This window comes from Bombina bombina, chromosome 3 (assembly GCF_027579735.1).
Source record: "Bombina bombina isolate aBomBom1 chromosome 3, aBomBom1.pri, whole genome shotgun sequence".
NCBI lineage: Eukaryota > Metazoa > Chordata > Amphibia > Anura > Bombinatoridae > Bombina > Bombina bombina.
In genome coordinates, this window is record NC_069501.1 from 85184299 (window position 1) to 85204564 (window position 20266).

At 39.8% G+C, this 20266-nt stretch overlaps 1 protein-coding gene across 1 annotated transcript in view; it reads left to right on the forward strand.

Moving 5' to 3' along the window:
- Window positions 1–392: 392 nt before the first annotated feature.
- Window positions 393–20266, forward strand: part of PRDM15 (PR/SET domain 15) — a 236901-nt gene continuing 217027 nt past the window's right edge. The window contains exons 1-2 of the mRNA XM_053705902.1: window positions 393–430; window positions 19405–19449. Coding sequence (XP_053561877.1) covers window positions 19413–19449 — 37 coding nt within the window. The 5' untranslated portion in view covers window positions 393–430; window positions 19405–19412. The remainder of the gene's footprint in view (window positions 431–19404; window positions 19450–20266) is intronic.

Genomic DNA, 20266 nt, shown 5'->3' on the forward strand with positions numbered 1-20266 from the left:
GCTGGTACATTATACAGCACAGGGCTATACACACAGCTGGTACATTATACATCACAGGGTTATACACAGATGGTACATTATACATCACAGGGCTATACACAGCTGTAATATTATACAGCACTGCACAGGACCAGCTGGTACATTGTACGACATAGAACTATACACACGGTCTGTACAATATACATTACTGAAGTATAGGAACATTTTACAGCACGGCGTTACATACACATAGGTAGCTAGGTATAATGTTTGCAGCCTGAAACTATTACTACCACTTAGATGATCCATGCATTTCCACTCAACCTCCAAAAACTACACTCTCCAGCATGCATTGCGTCAAGTAAGCGCCGCTTCCGTTTGTGCGTGATTTCCGGAGCGGATTGGAACCCGGAGTCAGGATTCGGTTCGTGTTCGGATATTCCGAGCTCAGGTACAGACCATGGTTTCTGTGCAATAATGTTCGGGTGACTATGGTTTTCCCGGTCTGGGGTACTGGGCACTCACAAAGCCCCTTGTGTAGCACTGTATAGCCGACCAGCCCTGCTGTGTCTGTGCACACTCTGGCTCCCCCCGCTCCAGCTGCCAGGCCGATTGTTCTTTGTTGCTTTCCTTCAGCTGCAGGGATCGCAGTCAAAACCCGGATGGGGTGTACGGATCCCGGAGCGGTATCCTGCTAGTGCTTAGAGCCTGGGGTGCGTGGGGGAAATAATACGAGGGTGGAGGGATATTAGGGGCAATTATCACTGGTGCATAATAGAGTAAATGGGGGACTCAAATGTTCTATTGATTTGGTATTTATAGTCAGCATTGTACTGCAGTTTCCAATTGGTTAAATATTTAGGTCACCCACTTATATATATGTCGAGGTATAATTCTTGTTGGTCGACCACAAGCAGTGCACCCTCCAAGGGGTTAAAGTCTCATACCCATTTAAAGTAACAGTGCCCAAGGGATGCCCACATTAATTTACTTTAGCACCTAAGGGGCTATTCTTGCATGCAATTCACATCAAAATGCTGTCAATGGGTTAAAGAAGCATGTGACATTACATACAAAATTGAAGCAACGAAGAGGTTAAACTTATACCCTCATTCCAATGCAGCAGCAGTCAAGGAGTTAACCATGTAGGGCACTTACAATAGTTTGCGCCTGCAGTGTACTCATACAGAGCTGGCTGCTAGATATTCTGCCTGCTTCAAAGTTTGGAGAAATCCAGCACTCAGGAGTCATCTCCATACCTGCTTTTGCATCTCACATTCCCCATAAGGATCTCTTCCCTGAGAGATCTCTTCCTGTGGGGAATAGTTCATATCTGAAATAGATGAATATAGGAACGTTTTTTGTGTGTGTATACAACATAAATAGTGTGGAAATGTACACTTGCCCAGGACCAATAAAAATACAACATATGAGTAATACTGATTGCACTAATGAAACAAAAAAATAAAAATGTTTAATCATGGTTATTACACTGTTGCTAGTATATAACTAGGTGTTTAACCCCTGCAAATGGTTTAAACACATAGCTAAAGTAAGCTCCAGTGCAGCTATGCATTACTTGGAGCTAGCTGAACACATCTGGAGAGCCAATGACAAGAGGCATATGTGTGTAGTCCCTAATCACCAGTTAGCTCCCTGTAGTGCTTTGCTGCTACTGAGCCTAATTAGATATCATTTTTGTTTTTACAAAGATAATTTGAATAGAAACATAAAATTACATGTTCTGTTTGAACCATGAAAGTTTAATGTTGATTTTCATGTTCCTATAAGCTATACTGATATTTTCCTACAAATGTAAATATATCTACATGGATTTGCATTATTCCAGGACTTGCAAAAAATTAGGGTTTTCACTGCCATCCTTTTATCACTAAGAACAGGATTCGTAGCGGTATTAATAGCTCAAAATTATTTTTTATGAATGTTGCATTGTTGTTAACGTTTCTGCAGCTACAATCACCTTCTTCAGAGCAACTCGTATTACAAATACTTTTACATTATTTATTATTATTATCAGTTATTTGTAGAGCGCCAACAGATTCAGCAGACTCTACATTTATTGTAAAAATAGGGCAAAAAGTTTTGCTTCAAACTTACCCACTATAATGATACCATCAAATAAATAACTAATTTAAAAAAAAAAAATCCTCTTAACATGGATAAGTGGGAAAGTCTTAGTCAAAGGATCCTATATTCACATATACATACATACATACATACATACACACAATTTAAAAAGCAGGAATGTAAAGCTTAGGAGCCAGCCCATTTTTGGTTCAGACCTGGGTTATGCTTGCTTATTGGTGGCTAAATGCTATCCAGGGTGCTGAATGCTAAAACGGGCTGGCTCCTAAGCTTTACATTCCTGCATTTTAAATAAAGATAGCAAGATAACGAAGAAAAAATGATAATAGGCACTGTTTCAAAAATCTTTGCAAAAATCCAAATATTTCACATCAGCTGATTCAACTTTATTTTTGTTCCTACTTCATAGAAAAAAGCTGATTTGTTTAGCATGAACTATTTCTTATAAATCCATACTGATCTTGTTTTTATGAATATACCCTGAATAGTAACCTATGTAATCCCATTGTTTAGCTTCCTAACCACTGACCTCTGTAGCTTCCCCAGATCAGCTCTAGATATCTTTTTAAAGCTCCATAAAACATCTTGAAATCTACCCATGTAATCCAATTTATAGCAAATAAAAATGACAAAAATAGAAAAATGTGCTTGTGAATATTTTTAAGAAATTATCTAAAATTGCCAAAATCCCAAATGTTACAGCCTGTCAGGAGCCCTCTGATCTACCCACCTTGTCAGTTAGTGAGTTTTATTATTGTATTGGGTGTCATATGCATTCTCTACAACAACTTGCTTGTCGTGGGTGCGCATGCATGCACAAACACTAATTTGCACATGCGCAACCGGAATGGTACTCTAGTATGCACAGGTGAGAGTGATGCATGTTATGTAAATGGATGCCTCTGTGTCCCCTAAACCTACAAGCAGTCAGATATGACACAAAATATGATAAAAAGGAGAAAAGTGATAGATACAGGAAACCATGAGCAGAGTTTGTTTTTTTTTAAATATAATTTTATTGAAAAATTCTTAAGTTACAAAGCAAAGTTGCAGAAATTTGATCATATCAAAAATATTACAAATAGTTGGCAATCAAGTTACAAAAGTATATTGGTTCATAAGTACAGTAAGACATATGGTTCAATTACTTTTTGAATTTATATATTATTCCCAAAGAAACCTTATCGAATAGTAATCTTCTAGCTGATGTAGTATAAAGTGGTGGTTCTTTTCAAGTGATAATGCGAATGTTACTGAAGAGATCCAATCATCTGTTGAAGGTGTGATAGTATTCTTCCAAAATTTGGGTATTAACTGTTTGGTGTAATTTAACATTAAGATGAGCAGCTTGGATCTAAGTCTACATGTCAATTTAGCAGGCTTACCAAGAAGGCAGATTAGTGGGTGGTTGGGGATATCAAAATTGAGTACCTTTAGTTACTTCTGTTATAAGTTTCTAATTATAGGGCATGTCCACCAGATATGGTATGCTGTTCCTATTTGACCACATTCTCTCAAACATTTATTTTTAGAGTTTGGGAATATTTGTCATAAGCAGAGTTTATAGGTGAACTATCAGATAATTTATTGGGAGAGGTTTATATTGAAAAAAAAAGTTAAAGAGACACTTTTTATTTATTTATTAATCACAGAAGTTATATGTTGCAGTATGATTATTTGTAATAAGGAACTATTACATAAAACAAATGAAGGGATTATGTCATTAGTAGGAGTAATTATTGTCCTTTCCCAGTTTGGCAACTACAGAGCAGTGCAAATTATATACCATGCACTGTGCTGGGAAAGTGCCACATGAGTCGTAAATAAATCACACATGATGTCGTTGCACCTTACTGCTCATTCTCACACCTGCACAACTGCGTTCTAACAAAGCAAAGGTAAAATATTGCAGCTTCCATATAAGGCAATCATTTGGGAGGAGTTTGAACCGGAAAACTTTTAGACAAAAAAAGATGGTTTAACACCAACAAACTTTGCATGTACTTTCTTTTACCATTAACTTTTAAAATGCTATGTTAGTTTACAGTTTATGTTCCTTTAAACAGTGGCATCAAGTGAGTTTTAACCTCTCCTGCGGTGCCATGGCCTAATGATATAGAATCTTGAAATATTACAGAGCTAAGTTCACTTAGAACCCTTTGATATCATTTAAGTTGACCTTGAGCTTTATTTACTTTAATGTTATCCAATTTTCTTTTTATATCATCCAGAATTAACCAACGACCAGATTACGAGTTTTGCGTTATGAGCTGTGCGGTACTAACTTGCACTTTATTCTCACCGCTCACTTCCCTACAGCGCTGGTATTACAGGTTTTTACAAACCCGGCGTTAAAAGGCAAAAGTGAGCGTAGAGCAAAATTGTGCTCCATACCGCACTCCAATACCAGCGCTGCTTAAGTCAGCGGTGAACTGGTTGTACAAGCTCGTGCACGATTTCCCCATAGACATCAATGGAGAGAGCCGGCTGAGAAAAATTCTAATACTTGCAAAAAAGCAGTGTAAAGCTCCGTAACGCAGCCCCATTGATTCCTATGGGGAAACCAAATTTATGTTTACACCTAACACCCTAACATGAACCCCGAGTCTAAACACCCCTAATCTTACACTTATTAACCCCTAATCTGCTGCCCCCGACATCGCCGAAACTGGCATTATACTTATTGACCCGTAATCTGCTGCTCCAGACATCGCTGACACCTACATTATACTTATTAACCCCTAATCTGCCGCTCCGGACATCGCCGACACCTACATTATACTTATTAACCCCTAATCTGCTGCCCCAACATCGCAGGCACTTACATTATATTTATTAACGCAACCTACCTACACTTATTAACCCCTAATCTGCCGTTGCCACTATAATAAACATATTAATCTCTAAACCGCCGCACTCCAGCTTCGCAAACACTAGTTAAATATTATTAACCCCTAATCTGCTGCCCCCAACGTCGCCGCCACTATATTAAATTTATTAACCCCTAAACCTAAGTCTAACCCTAACACCCCCTAACTTAAATATAATTAAAATAAATCTAAATAAAATCTACTATTAATAACTAAATAATTCCTATTTAAAACTAAATACAGGTGGCCCTTGGTTTACGTTGGTTTAATTTGCGCCGTTTCAGAATAACAACCTTTTTTTTCAGTCATGTGACTGCTATTGAAAAACATTGAATAGCAGTGCACTAATTAAAATAGCTAGTAGGTGGAGCTGTCCGCTTGTGTTGCAGCAAAGTTATGCAAGCTTAGCAGACTTACAGGGCCATTAAACCCAAAAATTTTTGTTCACGATTCAGATAGAGAATACAATTTTAAACAACATTCCAATTTACTTCTATTATTTAATTTGCTGCAATCTTTGTATATACTTTGTTAAAGAAATAGCAATGCACATTGGTGAGCCAATCACATGAGGCATCTATTTTCAGTCACCAATCAGAAGCTACTGAGCCTATCTAGATATGCTTTTCAGGAAAGATTATCAAGAGAATGAAGCAAATTAGATAATAGAAGTAAATTAGAAAGTTGTTTAAAATGGTATTCTCTATCTGAATTATGAAATAAAAAAATGTGGATTTAATGTCCTTTTAAATTAATCTGTGTACACAGAACAGACCTTAGCTATCGAGCAACAAGGTCTAGCAGCCACTTCCCTATTATCTTCCTGCCCAGCTGCTTAAAGGATTACTTTCTGTTATAATTTTTAAGCTAAACAACTAACATATTAAAGTTAATGAACATTAATTAAAACCTACTGACCTATATTTTCTCAAACGAAGTTTCATAACGTTCTAAAAGTTATATCTTATATTCGCCGATGATGTCACGTTATCCTGCCCACTATTTTCAGCACTGCATGTTCAAAATACTTAAACCAATAACTTTCGGCTAGATTTAGAGTTTTGTCGGTAACTACCCGCGTAGCTAACGCATGCTTTTTTTTCCCCGCACCTTTTAAATACCGTTGGTATTTAGAGTTCACAGAATGGCTGCGTTTTCAGTGCGTTAGGCTCCAAAAAAGGAGCGTAGAGCATAATTTACCGCCACTGCAACTCTCGATACCAGCGGTGCTTACGGACGCGACCAGCTTCATAAACGTGCTCGTGCACGATTCCCCCATAGGAAACAATGGGGCAGTTTGAGCTGAAAAAAAACCTAACACCTGCAAAAAAGCAGCGTTAAGCTCCTAACGCAGCCCCATTGTTTCCTATGGGGAAACACTTCCTAAATCTGCACCTTACACCCTAACATGTACCCCGAGTCTAAACACCCCTAACCTTACACTTATTAACCCCTAATCTGCCGCCCCCGCTATCGCTGACCCCTGCATATTATTATTAACCCCTAATCTGCCGCTCCGTACACCGCCGCAAACTACATTATCCCTATGTACCCCTAATCTGCTGCCCATAACACCGCCGACCCCTATATTATATTTATTAACCCCTAATCTGCCCCCCACAACGTCGCCTCCACCTACCTACAATTATTAACCCCTAATCTGCCGACTGGACCTCACCGCTACTATAATAAATGTATTAACCCCTAATCCGCCTCACTAACCCTATAATAAATAGTATTAACCCCTAATCTGCCCTCCCTAACATCACCGACACCTAACTTCAAGTATTAACCCCTAATCTGCCGACCGGACCTCACCGCTACTCTAATACATTTTTTAACCCCTAAAGCTAAGTCTAACCCTAACACCCCCTTTAGTTAAATATAATTTAAATCTAACGAAATAAATTAACTCTTATTAAATAAATTATTCCTATTTAAAGCTAAATACTTACCTGTAAAATAAACACTAATGTAGCTACAATATAAATAATAATTATATTGTAGCTATTTTAGGATTTATATTTATTTTACAGGCAACTTTGTATTTATTTTAACTAGGTACAATAGCTATTAAATAGTTAATAACTATTTAATAGCTACCTAGTTAAAATAATTACAAAATTACCTGTAAAATAAATCCTAACCTAAGTTACAATTAAACCTAACACTACACTATCAATAAATAAATTAAATAAAATACCTACAGATAAATACAATTAAATAAACTAACTAAAGTACAAAAAATAAAAAAATTAATTACAAACATAATAAAAATATTACAACAATTTTAAGCTAATTACACCTACTCTAAGCCCCCTAATAAAATAACAAAGCCCCCCAAAATAAAAAATGCCCTACCCTATTCTAAAATTAAAATAGAAAAGCTCTTTTACCTTACCAGCCCTTAAAAGGGCCTTTTGCGGGGCATACCCCAAAGAATTCAGCTCTTTTGCCTGTAAAAAAAAAACATACAATACCCCCCCCCAACATTACAACCCACCACCCACATACCCCTAATCTAACCCAAACCCCCCTTAAATAAACCTAACACTAAGACCCTGAAGAACTTCCTACCTTGTCTTCACCATGCCAGGTATCACCGATCGCTCCAGGCTCCGAAATCTTCATCCAAGCCCAAGCGGGGGCTGGAGATCCAACATCCGGCTGAAGTCTTCTATCAAGCGACGGCTGAAGAGGTCCAGAAGAGGCTCCAAAGTCTTCATGCTATCCGGGCAGAAGAGTAGATCCGGACCGGCAACCATCTTTTTCCAAGCGGTGACAAGCGGCTCCATGTTGAAGACCTCCAGCGCGGATCCATCCTCGTCTTGCGACGTCCTAAGTCCGAATGAAGGTTCCTTTAAATGACGTCATTCAAGATGGCGTCCCTCGAATGCCGATTGGCTGATAGGTTTCTATCAGCCAATCGGAATTAAGGTAGGAAAAATCTGATTGGCTGATGGAATCAGATCTAATCAGATTGAGCTCGCATTCTATTGGCTGATCGGAACAGCCAATAGGATGCAAGCTCAATCTGATTGGCTGATTCAATCAGCCAATCAGATTTTCCCTACCTTAATTCCGATTGGCTGATAGGATTCTATCAGCCAATCGGAATTCGAGGGACGCCATCTTGGATGACGTCATTTAAAGGAACCTTCATTCGGACTTAGGACGTCGCAAGACGAGGATGGATCCGCGCTGGAGGTCTTCAACATGGAGCCGCTTGTCACCGCTTGGAAGAAGATGGTTGCCGGTCCGGATCTACTCTTCTGCCCGGATAGCATGAAGACTTTGGAGCCTTTTAAGGGCTGGTAAGGTAAAAGAGCTTTTCTATTTTAATTTTAGAATAGGGTAGGGCATTTTTTTATTTTGGGGGGCTTTGTTATTTTATTAGGGGGCTTAGAGTAGGTGTAATTAGCTTAAAATTGTTGTAATATTTTTATTTGTAATTAATTTTTTTTATTTTTTGTAACTTAGCTTTTTTTATTTTTTGTACTTTAGTTTATTTAATAGTATTTATTTGTAGGTATTTTATTTAATTTATTTATTGATAGTGTAGTGTTAGGTTTAATTGTAGATAATTGTAGGTATTTTATTTAATTAATTTATTGATAGTGTAGTGTTAGGTTTAATTGTAACTTAGGTTAGGATTTATTTTACAGGTAATTTTGTAATTATTTTAACTAGGTAGCTATTAAATAGTTATTAACTATTTAATAGCTATTGTACCTGGTTAAAATAAATACAAAGTTGCCTGTAAAATAAATATAAACCCTAAAATAGCTACAATATAATTATAATTTATATTGTAGCTATATTAGGGTTTATTTTACAGGTAAGTAATTAGCTTTAAATAGGAATAATTTATTTAATAAGAGTTAATTTATTTCGTTAGATTTAAATTATATTTAACTTAGGGGGGTGTTAGGGTTAGACTTAGCTTTAGGGGTAAATACATTTTATTAGAGTAGCGGTGAGGTCCGGTCGGCAGATTAGGGGTTAATACTATTTATTATAGGGTTATTGAGGCGGGAGTGAGGCGGATTAGGGGTTAATACATTTATTATAGTGGCGGTGAGGTCCGGTCGGCAGATTAGGGATTAATAATTGTAGGTAGGTGGAGGCGATGTTGGGGGCGGCAGATTAGGGGTTAATAAATATAATATAGGGGTCGGCGGTGTTAGGGGCAGCAGATTAGGGGTGCATAGGGATAACGTAGGTGGCGGCGGTGTGCGGTCGGCAGATTAGGGGTTAAAATTTTTTAATAGAGTGGCGGCGATGTGGGGGGACCTCGGTTTAGGGGTACATAGGTAGTTTATGGGTGTTAGTGTACTTTAGAGCACAGTAGTTAAGAGCTTTATGAACCGTCGTTAGCCCAGAAAGCTCTTAACTCCTGACTTTTTTCTGCGGCTGGAGTTTTGTCGTTAGATTTCTAACGCTCACTTCAGCCACGACTCTAAATACCGGCGTTAGAAAGATCCCATTGAAAAGATAGGATACGCAATTGACGTAAGGGGATCTGCGGTATGGAAAAGTCGCGGTTGGAAAGTGAGCATTAGACCCTTTCCTGACTGACTCCAAATACCAGCGGGCGGTAAAAACCAGTGTTAGGAGCCTCTAACGCTGGTTTTGACGGCTACCGCCAAACTCTAAATCTAGGCGTGTGTGTTTAAAGCGCCATTTTGAAACCTAGGTATTGTAAACGGATTGGTACAGAGCAAAGGATACCCACGGAGTGGGTTTGGAAAACAATTACATTTGCAGACAAGATTTCTGATATACGGTAGAGATATGTTAATGAAATGCTATTGATAAAATGCGTATTTGGGGTAGTTAGTTAGTAACAGGCATATAAAATATTTACTTACAGTGGCCCTTTAAGGTGAGGGTGCCTAACTGCCTATTAATCACTCCAGATTCAAATGCATAGAATAGGTGCAGACCCAATTGTGGCAAACCTAGCCACTTCTGGACTATAATGTAAGAAAGAGTTAACTTTGTTCAGCTTTCAGAAGCTATTTTCTAAATACAAGGTTGCTGGCATCAGCTATTGTGTGCTCTAATTAAGTTTAGTGATAAACATTCCCATTGTCTAATCATCTCCAGAGTCAGACTGCTAGTTGATAAGATGGACTGCATTGTTTTCTTGTGTTTAAATTGCTATCTGCTTAAGTAATGTAACCTCTATTGTGGCATGTTAAAGGGCGTTTGCTCTCTATCTAATGTACAATATTCTTTCAACCCCCCAGCTGGGGTCAGACCTGCATAAATACTAGGCATATAGCCTTTAATAAATGTCATTCTGTTTTAAACCTGAAAACTGGCTGGGTTGTGAGTTGACTCCCAAACTGTGTTTCGTCCGGTTATTGGAAGTATTGGGATATTGCCTTACTTTTCAGCGCTGACTGTGGATTTACCGGTTATACCCGCGGAGATCGTAGATTTTAATATTGCGCTCCGCTACAATTGGTGGCAAGCGGTGGGATTCGACCTTACAGCCGAAAAGCGCAATTCGTGCAATTGTAACTGCCGAATAAGAAAAGGGAATGGCAAGCAGAATACAGCGAAAGAACCGACTACCGAAGTGAATGGAGACGGATTATTCTAAGCTAAAGAGACAAACGTTAAAGGAACTGCTAGAAGCCAGGGGAAAGATAGCCAGCAGCAAACCCAAGGCTATATTAATTGCCGAGCTGATGGAGGGAGACAGAGCTTGCAGCGCTACGCCTCCAGCAGCCATGGAGAAGACCCTATACCAGAGGGAAATGAGGACCAGGCTGGAATTTTTACCCCAACCTGTACCACGGGACATGCTATCCGTGGTAATGGCAGATGTGCAGGAGTACGTGATGGCACACAGTCCGCGGAATGCATCCTCCCGAGCAGAATCCATTTCGGAAGCACTCAGCAACCCAGTAAGGCCCAAAATCCCATACCATGCCTTTAAAATGTTTTGTGAGGAGAAGGATGAGATCGATGGGTATTTACAGGATTTTGAGAGACTGTGCGAGTTACATGATTTGGAGCAGTCCGTATGGGTGCCGGTGCTAGCAGGCAAGCTAGCCGGTAGGGCAGCGGAAGCGTATCGCGCTGTACCCAGGGAGGACAGCAAGGATTACGCTAAAGTGAAGAGAGCGATCTTGGAAAGATATGCCATTACCCCAGAGGCATACCGGCGCAAGTTTAGAGGCCTGCGCAAGCCAGAAAGAGATTCCCATGCAGAGTGGGCCCACAAGCTGGATCAAGCATCTCAGGGGTGGATACAGGCCAGCCAAGCAACCACCATGGAAGAATTGCGACAACTGATGCTGTTGGAGCAATTCTTTAACGGCTTGTCCCCAGAAGCCCAAGAGTGGGTTCGGGACCGTAAACCCTCCAAAATGCATGAAGCTGCTCGCCTGGTAGATGAGTATACGGATGCCCGCAAACTGGACACTGCTACCACTAAGCCCCCTGCTAGAGTGGAGTACAGACCCCCAGTCACCCCAGCAGCTGCCAGTTATCAACCCCCCCGCTATACCACACGGCCTCCGGCCACGAACTACCCTCAGAGAGAACGGTTCAATTTGTGGGGCTACTCACAACCTATTCGGTGCTTTGGATGTAAGCAACTAGGGCACAAAAGACCAGAGTGTCCCCTAAACGCAGCGAACCAAGCACAGTCCTGGAGAAGACCCGCCGGCGGAATCCCACGTAATCCTCAGCCTGCGGCCCGCTACGTAGAGGCGCAAGAATGCTGGGGCAGCCTACATGAAGCAGACCCCGTGCAAGCTTTCCACCGGAATAACTGGCAACTGGTTAAAGTGAATGGGAAGGAGGTCAGTGGTCTACGGGATACTGGTGCTACCATGACCTTGCTTCAAAAGAACTTGGTGTCTGAGAAACAGCACACTGGAGACACTGTGGCTGTGAGGGTAGCAGGGGGCACTGTGTTCCGCCTACCTGTTGCCAGGGTACATTTGGATTGGGGAGTGGGCGCTAGACCTGTGAATGTGGGGGTCAAGAAGGACTTACCAGCTGATGTTCTCCTTGGAAATAACTTGGCCCCCCTTGTTTCTGCCTATGCTCCCATGGGTCCCGCTGATGTTAACCCTGTGACTACCCGTGCCCAGATCCGTGCAGCAGAGACTGACCCACCTGCTGCTAAGCCCCAGGACGTTGAGCTCAGTAAATCTCTATCCACTAATGATACGTGGAAGTCCCGTTACAATGCGCTGATGAAGGAGAAGAGTCACGTAGAGGATAAAATGGTCACGTTAAATAATCACGTAACAGTGCTAACGGGAGAGAAGAGGAGTGCAGAGGAAAAAGCACGTTTAGAACAGGAATCTCTGCTAGACAGGCTGCACCGACAGACTGCAGAAAACACCAGCTTGAGAGTGGAACATGAAACATTAAAGACAAACTTAGTGACACTGGAGGAAAAGCTGACGCTGGCTCATAGTGAGGTGCAGCAACTCAAGGGCACCCTATGTCAGTATGAAGGGATTGTGGATACCTATAAAGAGCAGGTACAAAAAAACTCGTAAAGAAGCTGATGAGATTTTGAAGGACTATTTAGCCCTGGTCTGGGCACTGAAGAAGTTGAACCCTTATTTATACGGGCAGGAATTCTCTCTCATAACGGGAATACAGATGGATTATCCAGACAAACTGAACTTGAAAAGTGATCTGTGAGTACTTCCCCGGACATCCCCAAGCCGATCCGTTGGGATCAGGCTGTGTATGCCGGCTTGGTTCTGGGGGAGCATTGTGGCAAACCTAGCCACTTCTGGACTATAATGTAAGAAAGAGCTAACTTTGTTCAGCTTTCAGAAGCTATTTTCTAAATACAAGGTTGCTGGCATCAACTATTGTGTGCTCTAATTAAGTTTAGTGATAAACATTCCCATTGTCTAATCATCTCCAGAGTCAGACTGCTAGTTGATAAGATGGACTGCATTGTTTTCTTATGTTTAAATTGCTATCTGCTTAAGTAATGTAATCTCTATTGTGGCATGTCAAAGGGCGTTTGCTCTCTATCTAATGTACAATATTCTTTCAACCCCCCAGCTGGGGTCAGACCTGCATAAATACTAGGCATATAGCCTTTAATAAATGTCATTCTGTTTTAAACCTGAAAACTGGCTGGGTTGTGAGTTGTTGACTCCCAAACTGTGTTTCGTCCGGTTATTGGAAGTATTGGGATATTGCCTTACTTTTCAGCGCTGACTGTGGATTTACCGGTTATACCCGTGGAGATCGTAGATTTTAATATTGCCCTCCGCTACACCAATATTATCTAACATGCTAACAATGCAGAGAACTGTTTGCAGAAAAATGCAAGGAAATGTTTTTTTTTTGTTCATTAAACTTAGTTTGATGATACAGTCTGTTGTGTGATTATTTAATTAGGTTTATAATGCTTTTTAGCATTTAAAGTCTTCATTTCAAAGCTTTAAAAATAATGTATTAGGTGTTACTTATGTCAGTTTTGAGAGGGGCCTAGAACCTAACTCCCTCACTTCCCTTTGACTTACATTATAAACTGGTTTTCAATTTACAACGGTTTTGATTTACAACCATTCCTTCTGGAACCTAACCCCGGCGTAAACTGAGGGCTACCTTTACTTACCTATAAAATAAACCCTAAGCTAGCTACACACAGCCAACCCCCCAAATAAAACCCTAACTAAAAAACCTAAGCTCCCCATTGCCCTGAAAAGGGCATTTGGATGGGCATTGCCCTTAAAAGGGCATTTAGCTCTATTGCGGCACAAAGCCCTAACCTAAAAATAAAACCCACCCAATACACCCTTAAAAAATCCTAACACTTACCCCCGAAGATCCACTTACCGGGAGAAGTCTTCATCCAAGCGGCAAGATGTTCTCAACGAAGCCGGCTGAAGTGGTCCTCCAGACGGGCAGAAGTCTTCATCCAGACGGCATCTTCTATCTTCATCCTTCCGACGCAGAGCGGCTCCATCTTCAAGAAATCCGGCGCGGAGCATCCTCTTCAATCGACGGCTTCTTCTGGAATGAATGTTTCTTTAAGTGTAGTCATCCAAGATGGCGTCCCTTAGATTCCGATTGGCTGATAGAATTCTATCAGCCAATCGGAATTAAGGTAGAAAAAATCCTATTGGCTGATGCAATTAGCCAATAAGATTGAGCTCGCATTCTATTGGCTGTTCCAATCAGCCAATAGAATGCAAGCTAAATCCTATTGGCTGATTGGATCAGCCAATAGGATTTTTTCAACCTTAGTTCCGATTGGCTGATAGAATTCTATCAGCCAATCGGAATCTAAGGGACGCCATCTTGGATGACTACACTTAAAGAAACATTCATTCCAGAAGAAGCTGTCGATTGAAGAGGATGCTCTGCGCCGGATGTCTTGAAGATGGAGCCGCTCCGCGTCGGATGGATGAATATAGAAGATGCCGTCTGGAGGACCACTTCTGCCCGTCTGGAGGACCACTTATACCCGTCTGCTAAATGCCTTTTTAAGGGCAATGCCCTTCCAGATGCCCTTTTAAGGGCAATGGGGAGCTTATTTTTTTTAGTTAGGGTGGTGGGTTTTACTGTTGGGGGGTTGTTTGTATTTTTTTTTAACAGGTAAAAGAGCTGCAAAGCCCTTTTAAGGGCTATTGGTAGTTTAGTTTAGGCTAGGGTTTTTTTATTTTGGGTGGGCTTTTTTTATTTTGATAGGGCTATTAGATTAGGTGTAATTAGTTTAAAGATCTTGTAATTTGTTTTTTATTTTTTGTAATTTTAGTGTTTTTTTTTTGTAATTTAGCTAATTGTTTTGAATTTAGTTAATTGTATTTAATTTAGGGAATTTATTTAATTCTAGGGTTAAGTTAGGTGTTAGTGTAAGACAGGTTAGGTTTTATTTTACAGGTAAATTTGTATTTATTTTAGCTAGGTAGTTAGTAAATAGTTAATAACTATTTAGTAACTATTCTACCTAGTTAAAATAAATACAAACTTGCCTGTAAAATAAAAATAAACCCTAAGTTAGCTACAATGTAACTATTAGTTATATTGTAGCTAGCTTAGGGTTTTATTTTATAGGTAAGTATTTAGTTTTAAATAGGAATTATTTAGTTATTAATAGTAGGTTTTATTTAGATTTATTTCAATTATATTTAAGTTAGGGGGTGTTAGGGTTAGACTTAGATTAAGGGGTTAATAAATTTAATATAGTGGCAGCGACGTTGGGGGCGGCAGAATAGGGGTTAATAAATGTAGATAGGTGACTGCAATGTTAGGGACAACAGATTAGGGGTTAATAATATTTAACTAATGTTTGCGATGCGGGGTGAGGCGGTTTAGGGGTTAATATGTTTATTATAGTGGTGGCGATGTCCGGAGCGGCAGATTAGGGGTTAATAATTAAATTTTAGTGTTTGCGATGCGGGAGGGCCTCGGTTTAGGGGTTAATAGGTAGTTTATGGGTGTTAGTGTACTTTTTAGCACTTAAGTTATGAGTTTTATGCTACAGCGTTGTAGTGTAAAACTCATAACTACTGACTTTAAAATGCGGTACAAATCTTGACGGGATAGGGTATACCGCTCACTTTTTGGCCTCCCAGGACAAGCTCGTAATACCGGCGTTATCGAAGTCCCATAGAAAAAAAGACTATATGCAAATTGCGTAAGTTGATTTGTGGTAAGGCTAAAAAAGTGTGCGGTGCCCCTAAATCTGCAAGACTCGTAATAGCAGCGGTAGTAAAAAAGCAGCGTTATGAGGCTTAACGCTGCTTTTTTACTCATAACGCAAGACTCGTAATCTAGCCGCAAGTTATTAGCATTGGCTTGTAAGACATAGACTTGTAAGTCCTACTTTGCCTGAATTCTTCTCCCTATCTTTGGTATGCAAATAAAAAAACACCTCAGCCTTCCCTGGTCTCTATTGGTAATTTGACCCTTCAACCATTTTAGTTTTCCTATATTTTTCTTCTTAGATTTTTTTTGCCATTTATACCTGAAAAATCTCTTAGTGTTTGTCTTTCAATCCTTTGCAATTAATTTTCTTTTGTTAGCCAATTTTAAATGCCCTTAGCCAAATAGATTTGGATTTTTTTTTTCTCTTCCATTTTTTCTCACTTCTTTTTTTTCCATATTTTACTTTTTTCTCTTTTCCCATTTACTTTATTTTTGTCATTCAGAACTTTTATTGTTGAATTTTGAACACTTCATATTCTGTTTTTTTTAATCAACATATATATATATATATATATATATATATATATATATATATATATATATATATATATATATATATATATATATATTATATTATTATATTTAAATGCCTTCATTTCCATTACATAAAATAAAGTAATGTTGTCACATAATATATTGCTCTGAATCCCAGAGATATCAGTAACTGCTCTGATTTATTTCCATCTTCTAGGAACCTTTTACTTGTTATTAATTTCTGCCCCACAATTTAATTATATGAAAATCTCTATTAATGCTATCAGGGTTACACATATTTAGCAGCTCATACACAATTTACAGTGTCTCTTAATGGTTTACTTGTTAAGTAATATTACAAATAGTATTTTAGTAACTATAACTAATGACAAGGGTGCATGCCTGCATAGTGGAAATGCTTTTAGATCATAAAAGTGTTTTTTGGACACACACAAATGTATGTTACAGATATTCATTGAGTAGACTGGAGAATAACTGAGAACATAGTGGTCTTTACAGAATGCCATAATGGTACAGCTATACAATTCCTGTAAATCTCTGTCTTAGAACCGGAACTTGGCAAAGGAGATTAAGAAAAATAAACTCTAAAGACCCCCATTTCCTCCATAGGAATTAATCTCAATGGTGTCTATTGATGCAGGGTGACAAGTTACCTCTTGAGAATGTCTTCTTTTTCTTGTGCTATAAAGTTTTACTGGATGGAGATAAGGCTTTCTATTAGTGCCCTCCTTCCCACGAGCCTATATTTCATAGTAATACTGCAGATCATCATAATTTTTTATTGCAACCGCAGGCATCATTATCATAGACTACCCATTCTCTGGTGCAGGACCTAACTTAGGGTCCTAATAAGAATATTCTTCCTTGCACCACAAGCAGTGAAGACATGCCCCTACTTTTAGGCATGTTTTGTAGAAATGTATTACATGATCGGATCATGTAAGGTTCTTCTGACTGCTGACCAGATATAACTGACAAGGGCTGGTCAATCCCTGAGGGTACCTTGTGTTCCCATCTGCACAGAAGAGGGAAAGCTGAGGGCCCCTTGTGTTCCCATCTGCACAGAAGAGGGAAAGCTGAGGGCCCCTTGTGTTCCCATCTGCACAGAAGAGGGAAAGCTGAGGGTCCCTTGTGTTCCCATCTGCACAGAAGAGGGAAAGCTGAGGGTCCCTTGTGTTCCCATTTGCACAGAAGAGGGAAAGCTGAGGGTCCCTTGTGTTCCCATGTGCACAGAAGAGGGAAAGCTGAGGGTCCCTTGTGTTCCCATCTGCACAGAAGAGGGAAAGCTGAGGGTCCCTTGTGTTCCCAATTTTAACAGAAGAGGGAAAGCTGAGGGTCCCTTGTGTTCCCATCTGCACAGAAGACGGAAAGCTGAGGGTCCCTTGTGTTCCCATCTGCACAGAAGAGGGAAAGCTGAGGGTCCCTTGTGTTCCCATCTGCACAGAAGAGGGAAAGCTGAGGGTCCCTTGTGTTCCCATCTGCACAGAAGACGGAAAGCTGAGGGTCCCTTGTGTTCCCATCTGCACAGAAGAGGGAAAGCTGAGGGTCCCTTGTGTTCCCATCTGCACAGAAGAGGGAAAGCTGAGGGTCCCTTGTGTTCCCATCTGCACAGAAGAGGGAAAGCTGAGGGTCCCTTGTGTTCCCATCTGCACAGAAGAGGGAAAGCTGAACTGTGCATCAGAGATGTGATGCTTTTAATAGGAGGAACCATATTCATTTGTTTATTTAAATAGATATTAAATTGTTTTGAAAACAAGAAGAGGGGGTCCAATGGCACTACTAGGAAATGGGTGAGAACTACTGCCCTATCATAGAATACTCAGGTATTATAACTGGAGCTTCTGGGGTTGGTGCTGTGTATTATAGAGGATAAATTGACTGAACTTGAGGGGGGTAAACTCCCCTCAGAGAGAATACACAAATAGCACTCCTGAGTTCTATCTCATAGATGTTACCTGAAGGTGTGATTAATTGCAAAAAACTACTGTCCACTGTGGTGGATGTTACTTGCAAATGGGTCAAGATAGAAGCGAAAAAATTGCAAAAATGCACATTAAAATTTAACTTTTATTGCTACTACGTTAAAATGTACATAAACATATACAAAACACACAATTAAAACTACGAATAGGGGGGGTATGGATCAGCGCGTTAGTTATATAAATAGTGGTAGTAATAGTACATAATACAGGTGATATAGCAAGCTGAATATCCAAATCTCACCAGAGATATTTGTTAAGGTTGCTGCTATATGTGCAACTATACAGCTATTACTCCTAGGTACTTATCAGTATAATCCAACAGCTCAAAGTGAAACTGGGATATTAGTGAGCATAAACTTAAAGATTGGGTATTACTCGATGTATATGTGTAGTGAGGATTTTATAAAACACAGAATGTCAGCACATGAATGTGAATTACTAATACTAAAGAATTTTAAAAAACCACTCGTATCTAACTGACATTTGATGTAACTCTAATATTAGTCGGTAGGGCTAGACAATATACCCGCCGAATCTAATTAATGTGGTGACCAACTGCATTAAGTTACCTATTCCATTTATATAGATCCTCACTACACATATACATCGAGTAATACCCAATCTTTAAGTTTATGCTCACTAATATCCCAGTTTCACTTTGAGCTGTTGGATTATACTGATAAGTACCTAGGAGTAATAGCTGTATAGTTGCACATATAGCAGCAACCTTAACAAATATCTCTGGTGAGATTTGGATATTCAGCTTGCTATATCACCTGTATTATGTACTATTACTACCACTATTTATATAACTAACGCGCTGATCCATACCCCCCCTATTCGTAGTTTTAATTGTGTGTTTTGTATATGTTTATGTACATTTTAACGTAGTAGCAATAAAAGTTAAATTTTAATGTGCATTTTTGCAATTTTTTCGCTTCTATCTTGACCCATTTGCAAGTAACATCCACCACAGTGGACAGTAGTTTTTTGCAATTAATCACACCTTCAGGTAACATCTATGAGATAGAACTCAGGAGTGCTATTTGTGTATTCTCTCTGAGGAGATATTAAATTGTGTCTCATCAATAATAACCTAAAGCCATACAATGTCTCCCCATATGTAATAAAAGATAATTATCAGCATGTAAAGTGTTCTGACTGCTACAAGTAGGAATCAAGCGACCATAATGATCCAGTGTCTTGTGTTCTTACTAAAACTATTTATTTCTTTGTTCTTTATTTTTAACCAGGACCAGGGTTCATTATGTCAGAAGAAGCAATGGGTGAGGCGGTATTTATATGTAAGTATTACGTATAATCTGGAACCGGAATATAACTTGTGCATAGATTTTGATGCTAGATATTTTACTGGGGACTATTTCAGAGGCCGGTCCTGATGGATACATGGACATAGGCTCTGGTAAAACATTAAGGAATTGGGAGGAGTTTAACTACATGATCATTCTGCACACTTAGGCCTAGATTTGGAGTTTGGCGGTAGAAGGGCTGTTAACGCTCCGCGGGCTTTTTTCTGGCCGCACCATAAATTTAACTCTGGTATCGAGAGTTCAAACAAATGCTGCGTTAGGCTCCAAAAAAGGAGCATAGAGCATTTTTACCGCAAATGCAACTCTCGATACCAGAGTTGCTTACGGACGCGGCCAGCCTCAAAAACGTGCTCGTGCACGATTCCCCCATAGAAAACAATGGGGCTGTTTGAGCTGAAAAAAAACCTAACACCTGCAAAAAAGCAGCGTTCAGCTCCTAACGCAGCCCCATTGTTTCCTATGGGGAAACACTTCCTACGTCTGCACCTAACACTCTAACATGTACCCCGAGTCTAAACACCCCTAACCTTACACTTATTAACCCCTAATCTGCCGCTCCCGCTATCGCTGACCCCTGCATATTTTTTTAACCCCTAATCTGCCGCTCCGTAAACCGCCGCAACCTACGTTATCCCTATGTACCCCTAATCTGCTGCCCCTAACACCGCCGACCCCTAGATTATATTTATTAACCCCTAATCTGCCCCCCACAACGTCGCCGACACCTGCCTACACTTATTAACCCCTAATCTGCCGAGCGGACCTGAGCGCTACTATAATAAAGTTATTA